At 45.0% G+C, this 12,572-nt stretch overlaps 2 protein-coding genes across 2 annotated transcripts; one reads left to right on the forward strand and one right to left on the reverse strand.

Annotated features, from left to right (window-relative positions):
• Positions 1–1,766: 1,766 nt before the first annotated feature.
• On the reverse strand, positions 1,767–9,226 carry SULT6B1 (sulfotransferase family 6B member 1). The gene is given in 7 exon segments (XM_009950091.2): positions 1,767–1,954; positions 2,844–3,000; positions 3,288–3,382; positions 4,047–4,173; positions 5,167–5,256; positions 5,503–5,615; positions 9,025–9,226. Coding segments are annotated over 7 exon segments (972 nt in total).
• A 1,290-nt stretch (positions 9,227–10,516) lies between these two features.
• CEBPZOS (CEBPZ opposite strand) lies at positions 10,517–12,527 on the forward strand. The gene is made up of 3 exons (XM_086482327.1): positions 10,517–10,610; positions 12,128–12,172; positions 12,437–12,527. The coding sequence occupies exons 1-3, from the start codon at positions 10,517–10,519 to the stop codon at positions 12,517–12,519; spliced, it is 222 nt and encodes a 73-aa protein (XP_086338453.1). The 3' UTR covers positions 12,520–12,527.
• Positions 12,528–12,572: the final 45 nt, after the last annotated feature.

Consider the following 12,572-nt stretch of genomic DNA (forward strand, 5'->3'; position numbering starts at 1 on the left):
GATGATCGTTAGGACTGGTGGGACGCTGCCTGGACCTGGGACCATAGGGACACCTTGGACCCACGGTGGTAGCTATTGACCTCTTTCCTCTTTTAACTATACTTTCTCCTTTCCTCTCACCCTCTTTACCTATCGGCACACTGCTTTACAGGCAAACAATAAAGCTTCACTGTTTGATTGTAGCAAACCCCTTTGGTGTGGTCGCCTTAATTTTGCACTTCGAGAACACAGAAAACGAACCATCACGAGTCCACTGAGTGGACCGTGACATTGTGTTTACCATCAGGTAACAAAGTGTGCAGCAGGTCTAACAGAGTCTATCTGTGTCGATACCTCAAGTACCCAATTCTTGAGCTTTCAGCCTGGCTAAGGTACATTCTCTACCCAACACTGTTGTAACAAACACTCCTTCTGCCAAGTCATTTAACACACTTAAGACAATTATTTCTCAGACAGAAGCTGACATGAGGAGAAAGACTGTAACCACCCCTACCGGCTATATTAGCAACCTTGTGCCCACTACCCACATATTCCTTCTCCAAGTACTTTTTCCTTTGTAGTCCTTCCCTTCTGAGATAAAGAAATGCCTCTAGTGGGGAAAACAACCAGCTGTCAAAGATTGGTGCTTAACCAGCCTCCCAAGGGAAAACTGCAGCCTTAAAAGGCAGCCCTTTATGAGACCATTCAATGTTCAACCATCTTGTGCACACCAGTCTTCTGGCACCACCAAGGGACAGTCATTCTGTTCTGGACAGTGGCACTTCAAAGCTCCCAGACAGATGTCCAGAAAAAAATCCACATCCTGCCTCTGAGATCGCATTTACTACTACTGTTGGGCATAAAGTAACCCAGGCAAACCCAGACAACCCAGGCAAAGGCTCCATCTCCAGAGTTATGCAGGTAGCACACTTCCTTCTTTCATGTCTAAATAGTCCCTCCTTCCAAGCAATTCAACCATATGGTTCCCAACCCTCCTGCCTTGATGCCATAAAATTACTTCCTCACATTCCTGCCCACCCAGGAGCTTCTCCATTTCCTGCCTCACCATCCAAAGCAGGGTGAGTGCTTGGGAGTCTCCACAATCACATGGACAAAACCTGGTGTTCTTAACATATGTTTCCAACTTCCCCCATGGGTAACCCTGTGTTGAGGTTAAGCAACAAAGCAAGCCAGCACGAGGAGGGGGACTCCAACCTCCATAAGCAAGTGCTGTCCAAGGCAATTCCTTCAATTGCTCAGGATGAGATCTCACACTACCAAAGGAAAGAAAAATATTATTGACAGAAGGGGGAGAAAATGTCCATCCCTGAGTTCCTTTACTTTTTTTTTCACATTTATCAGCACACAGAAAGTAGCAAAAGACAACTACAAGACCTTCTGAAATTTCATTTTACACTATGAACTTAGAAATTAAAATTATATATGAACACTATGAACCCAGAAATTAAGAATCAAAATGACACTTCACAATTGTTTTAAGAAATCTCTTGGAAAATCTTCCAACATACTAGATACGTTTCCAGTGATTTCAGCAGGTTTAAGTACTGCCTATATATTCCACACAGGATTCTACCATGTAACATGAAATCATAGATCGGTGTTAAAAACCAAGTGAGGCCAAAGAGCTACAGATCATTTAAGAGATTGCAGTGAAGTCAATGATACTAACTGAATGAGAAAGGATTGCTTGCTTAAGCTAAGACAGCAGAAGAAGTTTGCAAATTACATGGATTTTCCAATTTTAAAATCAGATATTGTCCTGGCTTTCATTTTATTTCATAACAGTGAATGAAAATCAGCCTGAACCTGAGTTTTTCCTGTAAAGGACATTCAGGCCTTGCATCGTATTTCAACTTTGCTCCCAGCTTAGTTCCTTCTAAGCACGCTTTGAATTTGGCATTCATTTCCTGGTTCTGAGCTTCAGTGAAAAGTTTTTTCCAGTCTTCAACAACACCTGGAATATAAAGAAAAGTATATTGACTCTAAGGACCAAGGAGTATAATTTAAAACAAAAACTACCTTGTCTCTCTTATTATCATATTTCATGATAATCCATTTTTTTCTTTTTTATTTTTCCCCTGCAAGAAAATAATCTCTGACCCAAGAACATACTCTTATGTTTGCCTTGTGTTTGGTGTCCTCAACAGAATGTGAACATAAAGCAAACACAGGAAGCTACCGGTCTGCCTTCATAGGTTTGGCATGTGCCTTGTACAGCTGCAGAAGACCACAAAAGATGACCAGCAGTTGTGAAACCAACCCAGAAAGTTCAAATATTTGGCTTTTAACTGAGCGAGCTTTGTGCACTGCAACCAGACACTGCCCTAAGCTGCAGTCTACCTTTAATCTAGATTTTGGAGAACCCACAGTCTGAGGTTGCCTGAGTCTACAACTCTAGCTTGATCCATGACTAAAAGACAGAGCTCAATCTGTGCAGTGTCTGGATTCCACTTGTTGACTGAGGTTCATAGGTGATCACAAGCGTTATTTAGAAAACCCAAGAAGAAACATCTGTGGAGGCACTCTGTAGTGCCAGGCTATCCCCAGTACTCACAGAAGCCAAAATAAAACTCTACTTTGTTTAACTGGTGCTTACTGCACCCCACGACTGAAGGGTGAGCTACTTGTAGGGCACTTCTGCTAATTGCATTGTACAGGCCTGTACCAAATGGTACTGGCCCTTGTGATGAAATCAAGTGACAGCGTCCTGAAGCACAATCACTGCTTCTTAAACAATCCCAACCTTGAAAATTTTCAGAAACGTTAACCATCTACTGACCCAAATTCCTGTCTGCCCAAGACACAGTGCTACCATTCACAACCCTGGCAAAATACAAATTTACCTTTGCGGAAAAGAACTGAGCCAGCAGCACCATGAGTCTCCTGAGCCTTATCCTTCACCGCCTGGAAAGTGGCCCTGTCTGCAATGGACTGGATCTGCTCTGCCATTGGGGAGAATCCAAAGAATCCAGCTATCTGCTTTACACTGGCAGTCAGGTTCTGAAAGCAACACAGTGAAAGGGAGACATGTAATATGCTTCTTCCAAAAAAAAGGAGTTACCACTTGGGACGTGCATTGCCATCATCTATTAACAATATCTTTTCCTTCGCAGTATGTTTTCTGCATTACACCAGAGCTCAGCTTTCGTACAGCCAGATTCAACTTGTCACTAAAATCAACTTGATTTTGCTCTTTCAGAAACCTGTGCCTTTTGCTGTTAATTTCAGCAGATTTCAAGGAATGGGCTCATATGTGTTTGCCTGTCAGTACACAGCATCTGCTTTACCTCTTTCAGGTCTTCATATTTCATGATCATAGTATTCTCATCCTCAATGTGTTTGTTCCAGGTGACTGCATGATCAAAGTAAGATCCTCAGCCAACTGTAAGGAAGAGAAAAAAGCATCAGTGTGACCTTCCGTTCTTACTGGGTACTTATTTCTCTCTGACTGAAGAAGTGCCTTCTGTTGCCTATTGCAACAGAATGCAACATCAAGGCAAACAAATGGAACAGCTTGTCCTTTCCATGGTACCGTACTGTACAACAGAACAACAGAGGCTTCCTCTGGACTTTTGTACATAAATGGTTTCCACACAGAAATATGAATTTCACTATGTTCTTCCCCTCTGTTACTATACTGTCATTTAAACACCTCTTAAAAGCTAAAGCCAGACATCAGCCTAAATCTAAAATCTGCGTTGCTAATGAGGTGTGCAGAAACAGCAAAGACAACAAACTGTGATTTCATTACCATTTCAGATCTGCAGCATTTCCTCCATCACTAAGCGGCAGAATTTTGACCCAGCGCCATTGTCAAGCTGCCATGCAACTCCCTCACCCCTGCCAAGAAGACCAAAATACCCAGAAGCAAAGCATCTTTTGGACATTCCCCCATTCTGGCATTCAGCTGCCTCCTTTATCATGATGTATGGCCATCAGTAAACTAATTATGACACAGCTGTTTTCCCACTGGCCCCATTTAGCTGGTTTCAGATTATTTTTTTTTCTGCTGCTTCTTCAGCTATATTCAGTAGCTATTACAATACCTTTCCCATTCATGAACTCTGAGAAGAACTCATCCCAGGAGCTGTAACTGGGGACAGTTGGCACAGTGTTGTGGAAATGGAAAAATGAAACAGCTGTATCTTTAGGGTTTCAAAACAGCACTAGTATCTATGAGAAAGAGATGAACAATTTTAGATCTTATTTTCCCTGGCAACCAAAATGAGAGTACAAACCAAACATTCTGCAATCAATAACATACTGGTGGCTATAAAACATTTTATTAGTCATCGCATGGAAAACAAATTTATAATGCGATCACAATAAAGACCTTGTTACCACTTCTAAGATTTGCTTCTGTAGAAAGAAGCAACTGGAAAAACTGTACTATGGTCACTGAATACCGTCCCATAACTACCTAAGACCTGGGAAATTATCAGGAATCATTTGCCAAACCCCTGCTAGGAAAAGCTCTGTTCAATTCTCCTTCAGGAAACCACAGCTGTTATAATCATCTCCCATTTTTCGAAGCATGGCAATAATGTACTTGAAATCCTAAAAGACCACAATGTTCAGAGAAGCGTAAACACTTCTGAAAACACATTATATACATTAAATTTTTTTGTAACACACATTATATTTTTCCCTGTCTCATACAGGAAAAAATACCAACGAAACATGGAAAAAAATCCACATCCCTTAATCAATTATTTCCTTCATCTGCGGTACATTTCATAAGTGCTATGTATCTGCCACTCTTCAGTGACCGAATACCAGAAATATTAACGTTTTAACAGTGTGACTCTTTGCAAGAAGACAGTCAATGTCCCAGAGATGCTGCTGCCACATTCATTCCTACCACCGTTGTGCACAGAAAAAGAGTACCATAACAGAGGAAAGTGTGACACTCCAGCCATTTCTGAGCCTGCAACAGCCTCTAGATCTGTTTCTGTTTAAGTGAACCTACAGCACCCCTCAGACTGCTGTAAATCGCAGGGGGTACTCAGCCAGCCCAGGCATCATGAGACTGCCACTGTCTCCATGTTGATTTCCCCCAGTGCCACCTGCCTGGGCGCAAGAAGAGGATGTGGCTTCAAAATTACTCTTGCATGCTGGTACTATCAGAGACATGAGGCTTGTTCTTGGAAAAAGCAAAAAGCCCGCCTTGGCTTTGTTCGTGAAAATAAACTTAGGGAGGCAATCATAATTCAGATGTGTTGCCAAAATCCTTGGAGATGGAATCTGCTTCATCCTCTTTAGAAATAAACAGAATCATAAGTGAGAACATGTTTATTACATGGGTGCAGCAATGATCTGTGAGTCACCTGTGTGAAACAGCCCCTAATCAAAAGGCATTAGTCATCCAAGATTATCCTTTTTCCCCTCTCAGGAGAAATATCTTTACTTGCTGCATGACTTCATTTTAATAACTTGTGTGCGGGGGTGCAGGGGAAGGAAAACAACAGACTTTAAGTGGTTCAATAGTTTCTTTTCACTAACCTGATATTTATCTGGATCTCCACACTCAATAAACGGTATTTCTGGGCTTACAGGTTTACTCCAGATAGTTGTAAATACCAAATCACTTAAAATCTGGATAAGCCAGTTCACACCTGTACCAAGAAATCCAGAGAACAAAATAAAACATGTTATAGGTTTATATAAGATGTCAGAGCCTTCTCATTACATGGTTTAATTCAGCATAATAGACAGTCATCAAATGACAAATAACACTAAAGCTCTCAAATTATTATAAACAAAATAATGTTCTCTGTTGATGAGATCCTCAGCTTCTTAACTGTGACCCTCTCAGCTCACTTATAACCGGTACACGGAAAACACTGTGGGCAGAACTGACTCAACGATACACTTAACATCTTTTTAATACATGCATAAAACAGTCAGTGACAGACAATAAAGGGAGCTTTCCTGGCTTTTACAGAGAACACACAGGAAGGGTCTGGACAGAAGAAGGGAGGAAGGAGCAAGGAGCTTCGCTCATTCTGCCAAGGAAAGCGTCTGCCTCTTTCTGCTGCCCTGGGTCAAGGACAAAATGGAGTCATCTATTCAATGTCACTGCCAGCGCTTCTCCTCCGTTGTGCCTGTTCCTGTCTCCACAGAGCGCATGCCAGAACAAGTGCTGGAAGAGCTGTTACCCACTGGACACCTGCATCCCTCCCCCCGCCCTGACCCTTTGGAAGGGATCTTGCAGCAAAGCCTCCCCCATGCAGCATCCCATTCCAGCGTGAGCCTGTCGTGCTGGAGCTGTGCTGTGGTGCCTGCTTCCCCAAGGTTTCCAGGGATCACATTTGCTCCACTGATGCTCTGCCCATTGCTGGCAGGACAGAGGGAGGGAACAGCGTGTTCACCTGGGCCCGCAGCACCCTCCCCACGTCCCTGTGGGGAGGGACTTGGCAGGCTTCCCACCAGGCCCACAGAGATGGAGCTGTGGAGCTGCCGCCGCCTCCTGCACACTGCAAGTCCCCTGTGAACGCAGCTGCCAGAGGCACTAACCAAGAACGCACAATGCAAACAGCTTTAACCTCTCATGCTTTCAGCGGAAAGTTGTTCCCAGAAAGGAGTAACTCCACCCTATGTCATATAAAGTGCCTTAGGATGCTTGGTTGGAAGCAGCTGACACATCTCATATTTATTATTTATACAATAATGTGTATACAATGTGTACACATCATACAACATCTTATAATGCAGAAAAATGTTATATTTATACATCACCCAATATCATATTTATATCTGACACTGTATGATGCGTATCATTTATATTACTCTCCCATTTACGCACAGACTTGAGCCAAAAGCATTAAGAGTCTCCAAATCCACATCCTCATCTGCCCAGAAATAATTGCATGTGCACAAACACAAATTTTATTTTAAATAAAAGCTACAATTGCTAAACCTGAAATTCTGAGTCTCTAAATCCCCTGTGGTTTCTCAGCCACGCAACCTGTCCCTAGGAAGTACTGCATCCTTGAGCTCCATCATCCTTCACCTCTACCTCAACAGCACACTCTGTCAGAGTTTTCCTCTCTGCTGCACACACCTGAGCTAGGGGAAACATTTTATGTAGTGACACTTTACTGTAACTTAACCTTCATAATCCTTAATATGTAAAATGAATGAGGACAACATTAAAGCTTTGAGAGACAAAACTCTTAAGGGCTTCAATGTGACTCCTTCAATGTGACATGTTCATGACCATCTAGACCCGGCAAATGGAAAATACACGAGAAGCTGGGAGAGGAAGCGACACCAAGCTCCCTTGGTTCAAGAGGGAAAGAGGCCTGTAGAGATATTTTCACTACAGCATGGTGACGCTAAGGCTTGGTGGGTGTCACATCAAGGGGCAAGAGGGAGCCCAGCAACTTCTGGTTTCAAACCAGGGAAGCTAATCTTTCCTTTTCATTCTTTATCCTCCTCTCTTGCCTTTTTTCCCCCCACTTCGCAAGCTATAGGAAATTAGGACAAGAAATCTGTTTAGCACTGTTTAAAAGCAAATGGGAGAAAATTCCAAAATATTTACCTGCAGACTGTAACTACGCTGCACTGCACAAACGCAGCATTTTCTCTCCCTCCTGCTTTCCCATTTCTTGCGTGCAACCTCCCATACACACTTTTCCACCAGTGCCTGCCAGGTAACAGGATGCTGCATGCCCCGGCAAACCACGGCGAGCTGTGTACTCCCTCTCCTACTGAACAACTGGCAGTGGCCTTTGGTAAAATTTCCCCCTGCTGACCCAGCACAAACCACTCACTATTAACTGTATGAGATCTCTTTCTTTATCTACTGATCCCTCTCCCTGAGCACAAGAGGTTTACTGAGTTATTAAATGTGAGAAGCAATCAGCATCATGACTCCACATCTGAACTCTTCCAAACTCTGTGAGAAATCGAAGCCAGTGCCAAGTTATGACAATGACCCTTCAGAACCCAGCAGAACTCTGGACCCAAACCCAACGGAATTACAGGCTCCTTAAAATAAAGGTGTGCATCTCACATTTTGTGCCAGTACCCTCCTGTACTTGCCCTCTCCTTCTCTTTGTTCAGTGTCCTGTCTCACAGGTGCTACAAATTCACCCTAAACACTACAGGCATATTGCTTAAGCCCCTAAACACACCACCATTTCTTTCCAGATCAGAACTCGCCAACAGGAATTCCATGTGCTGAATGAGACCTTGACCTAGGACTCTCTGGTTAGAGCCCACCTTGACCACATCCACTACCATGCTAGTGCAAGAAAATCCTTCCCTGGACCCACATCTGCTCTGACAACCCTAAGCTTCTGCTGCTTGGGTCTCAAAGAAGAAACATAGGCTTGGATGGGATTTCCTAGATTGGCAAAACTTTCCTTGTAAGTAACCACATCATAACTGACATTTAATAAAACTGATCAGAATCAACTAGTTGGTTGTCTGGGTTTTTTTCACTGCTCCTCTTGCACCTCTCCTCCTTTCTGCAAACCTTTGACTAAAAGATTTAGACTTCCAGGATGTCTTAGTACCGTTTTGCAGTAACAAAACAAAAAACAATGCTGATACTGAATAATGCCAAGAAACAGCTCACAATTTTGCAAGTAAAGATGCTGTGCCGTGTCACTTTCTACACCTTAAAGAGTCTAATGCATACCTTTATTGCTCTTCTAGACTACACTACACTACATTACTAACATGCTTTTCAGAATACAGTTTATCATACTGGCAGAGTTGTCTTGTCCCACTGATATATTAAAAATTATGTACTTCATTCTCACTTCTTCAGCCAAAAATACCTTTGAACAGTAAAACTCCTTTTCCTTTCAGAAACATAAACCATATTAAAAAGCAATGCAACAGACTGCTTAATCAAGATAAAGCAGGACAGAAACCTGCTGCCTCTGACTGAGGTAGAAATGCCCAATATCCTCACACAGCGTACAACCACAGTCAGCTGGTTTTCCTTCTTATTGTGTCAGCTAACTAGTTTTAGTATTGTAGACCACAACAAGCAATTTATAAAGTATTCACCACATTTGGGGTAGGACACCAGCACCATATCATCTCTTCCGGCTTCCAGGTTCTCCAGGGCTTGGAACGTTTCCGCACTGCACACTATGACAGGATATGGGGTCCCCTGATAGGAGAACAGCAGATCCTTCAAGGTAAGCCCATCAGACTTTGCCAATGCTTCATTTATCTCATCAACAAAGGCTTTTTTATCCTCAGCCATGTTTACCACCTTTGGGGTGTGAAACTGTTAGTCTAATGCAGTTCAGTGCCTTTAAATAGACATTTTTAAGTGGCGCAGTAGAAATCCTTGGCATTATTTCTGCCCTCCCCTGAATTTGATACGTTTCTTTCTCTCCTCCCTTCCCACCTTTCTGGAAATGGAAGCTGGGTTGATCCTGTCCACTGATACTCTACAGAGTGAGAGCTACTTAGTTAGAAAACCCACTGCAGGCAAGTAATACTTGCAAGCTTAGCCACTAGGGAAAACAGAATTGGAAAATGAATCACCCTCTAAGAATGAGCAGCAAAATATTGTATCTAATATTACATAAACATTAAGGGGGGGGGGGGGGGGGGGGTGGAATCTCACAAAGAAAGTCTCTAATAAGAAAAATCCCAAGAGGTTTTATTTCGGGAATAAAGTCAGCCCCATACCAGTTAAGAGAAACAGAGTTAATAATAGAACACAATGAAATCAAAACCATAAAGCAGAATGAACAATACTAAGGTAAGGGATGCTGCTACTTGAAGTTCTAAATACCCGCTGTGGGAGTCAGTCTGCACTAATGCCCTTTTCATGTTAAAAAGACAATTAAATACTGAGATCTTGCATGGCACAGGCTTTTCCAACATCCTCATGACAGCAGTAAGATCCCTTTTCAACAGCCATGAGCCTTATGCATCTAGCTGTATTTTCCCCCAGCAGGAACCACAGACAAGAGGGCTGCTGTTTCCCAAGGGGAGCAGAGGAGCTCTTCCACCCGTTAAAGCAGGAGGAGAGCAGCGCTGCAGTGCAGGTCTGCTCCCTCACCTAACAGGGGGCACCTGCTCAAGAGCCACAACATGGGGCAGCAAGGCCTGGCCCGGCCTCTTAACTGTGGCGGCCACACGTGCTGCCAGCTCACAGCTGGAACGGCGAGGCGAGGACAGTGGGTCCCCCTGGGCAGCAAGGAAAGGTGGTGGCAAGTCCAACCTGCTGCCAGCAGCCAGAGGGGACCGCCGAGGGGAAGCAGCAGTGGCCAGGGCCCGCCACCCGCGCCCACCGCCATCACCGCGCTAAGCAACAGCCCCGCCTGCGCCTGCCCAGGCAGCAGTAGAGCGGCCGGGCCGCGCGGCAGCGCCTCAGCAGCACCGCCGGCCATTACATAACCCCCCGGACGCGAGCGCAAGGACAGCGCATGCGCGGCACGCCTGTGCGGAAAACGCGCAAACCGCAGGCGGTGCGCGCGCACTGCGCATGTGCAGCCGTTACCGGCGGGTAACGGAAGGGTGTTGTGCCCCGGCGGCAGCGATGGCGCGGCGTGTCGTGAGGGGGCTGTTGCTGCTGGAGGTGGCGGGGCTGCTCGGCGCCCTCCTGCTCTACCGCGCCATGGACCGCAGCCAAGGTGCGGCGGGGCGGCCGCGGGTCACACCCCGCCGGGGGAGGGAGCGGCTGCCGGTGCTGCCGTGGCGGGGGGGACCTGCCCCACGCGGGGCCCGCGGAGCACCTCGCACCGCACGGCGCGCCTGTTTTGACAACGGCGGCCGCGTCGGGGTCAGCAGCTCGGCCTGTATTTGCGTAGGTTGTTAGGCGGCCCCCAGGACGGACGGACGCGCACACACACACACACACCCCCCCAAAACCCAGCTGCTGGTTTACTCTTATGAAACCAAAGCCGTGGGGAAACTGTCGACAGGCAGGACGTGACCACCAGGAACACAGCTGAACCTTGTGCGTTGGGGTTAGTAACCGCATCGGCTCGACAGGGGAGCTTAAGAGGAGAGGCTGTCTGCAAATGAGGCAAGAACTGATCAATCCTGTTTGCGGGCAGCTGGCGATCAGCCCTTGAAGCGATCTCCTGGCTCGTGGTCAGGTCTGGCTGCCTCCGTGATCTGCCATTTCCCAGGCAGTCAGCGGACCCGGCTGGCATGAGGCAGCCAGCATCATCTTCCAGGTGATCGAGCTTCAGTCTCTCAAACTTGTGACTCAGTAGGTAACACAAAAGTAAGCTGAGCACCAGCTTCATCGCTGCAAGGAGATTCACTCTACGCAGCAGCAGCCTTGTTTTGCACTCAGGGCTCCGCAGGGTGCAGCGCTAGCGTGACAAACCTGTGCCCCAGCAGGAAAAGGCAGGCAGCCCTGCTACCCGCAGGGCGAGCCAGAAAGTAGCTCTGCGGTGGCAAGAGGGTGCAAGCCCACCCATTTCACCAGTACTGTGGTCTTACACCAAGTTCAAGCTGAACTGCACCAGTTTATAGTTTGCATGTTATCCCAGATAGAGATGCTAGCAGGCTGTTGCACCTAAGTTATCTTTCTTTGCATTTTTATTAAAAAAATACATAAACCAAATGTGGAGAATAGATGCATTGACCTATCTTGGTAACTTGGTGCTGAGCATTCCTGGTTTTTCATATCTCCCCTTTTTCAGCTCTAGGGCCTAGATCCTATACGCCTTTGCAACTGTAGTTCTGCAAGGTAAGATCCTTCTATGAGCTGCTGTAAATCATCAAAATAGCATAAAGCTATCATTACATGATTTTCTACTAGGCTGCCAGAGCAGCTCACAGAAGGATCCAGTGAACACCTAAAGCTGCATAAGGAAACCAAGTAGTTTTCCCAGTTTTCATTTGCAAGTCAGTCTATGAGAGGCACTCAGCTTCCTGTGGATCTGTAGCTTGTATCTGGTGATCACAATTGTGAAGAAGCTCAGAAAACACTGTGATGACAGGGCTGCACATAGAAGTAGCCTGATACAATTTAAAAAAAAAAAAGTAAATTTGGATCACATTATTTAATGGTGGCTGTAAACTAAGGAGGTCAGACAAATTTAGGTTAAACTAATCTAGTTAGAAAAATAGTGCATTTAGTTATTTGTCTTAAAATACGTTGGGTAAAGTAACTGTGATTTATCTTTCTTGTCAGATTTCAGATACACAATGCAGAAGAAGTTTCCATCAATTCTGGAAGGTAGGTTTGTAGTTGTCGGCTTCAGAAAGATGGCTGAAGCTTCTGTCACATCTCATGTATAAAACCAATTTTATTATTGCTTAAAACTTACCCCAGGAGACACTGCAGAAATGTTCGTTGTTATGCACAGGGGTGGCTGGAGTGTCAGACTGTTGGATAGAGCCCTCAGAACTGGAGGACTGTACATCCAACAAAAGGAGCCACACGGTGGCTCACCACCAGACCTGCCTAACTAGAGCTGATGTGGATTTTCCTGTTTTTCAGTGTATTACAAATCCAATGAGTGGTCCGGAATTCACAGCATAAGGGAGAATGACCAGGTGACATGGTTAAGCAGCAAGAACTGAAGTAAGATGTGTGATTAATTAAAAAATTATTTGAGAATAATTATTGTAAAAGT

Source organism: Leptosomus discolor, chromosome 2 (assembly GCF_034619465.1).
Source record: "Leptosomus discolor isolate bLepDis1 chromosome 2, bLepDis1.hap2, whole genome shotgun sequence".
Lineage (NCBI taxonomy): Eukaryota > Metazoa > Chordata > Aves > Leptosomiformes > Leptosomidae > Leptosomus > Leptosomus discolor.

Coding starts and splice junctions, on each gene's coding strand:
- CEBPZOS (XM_086482327.1), top strand. CDS start 10,517: ATGGCGCGGCGTGTCGTGAGGGGGCTGTTGCTGCTGGAGGTGGCGGGG. Junction 10,611..12,127: donor CGCCATGGACCGCAGCCAAG/GTGCGGCGGGGC, acceptor CTTTCTTGTCAG/ATTTCAGATACACAATGCAG. Junction 12,173..12,436: donor GTTTCCATCAATTCTGGAAG/GTAGGTTTGTAG, acceptor CCTGTTTTTCAG/TGTATTACAAATCCAATGAG.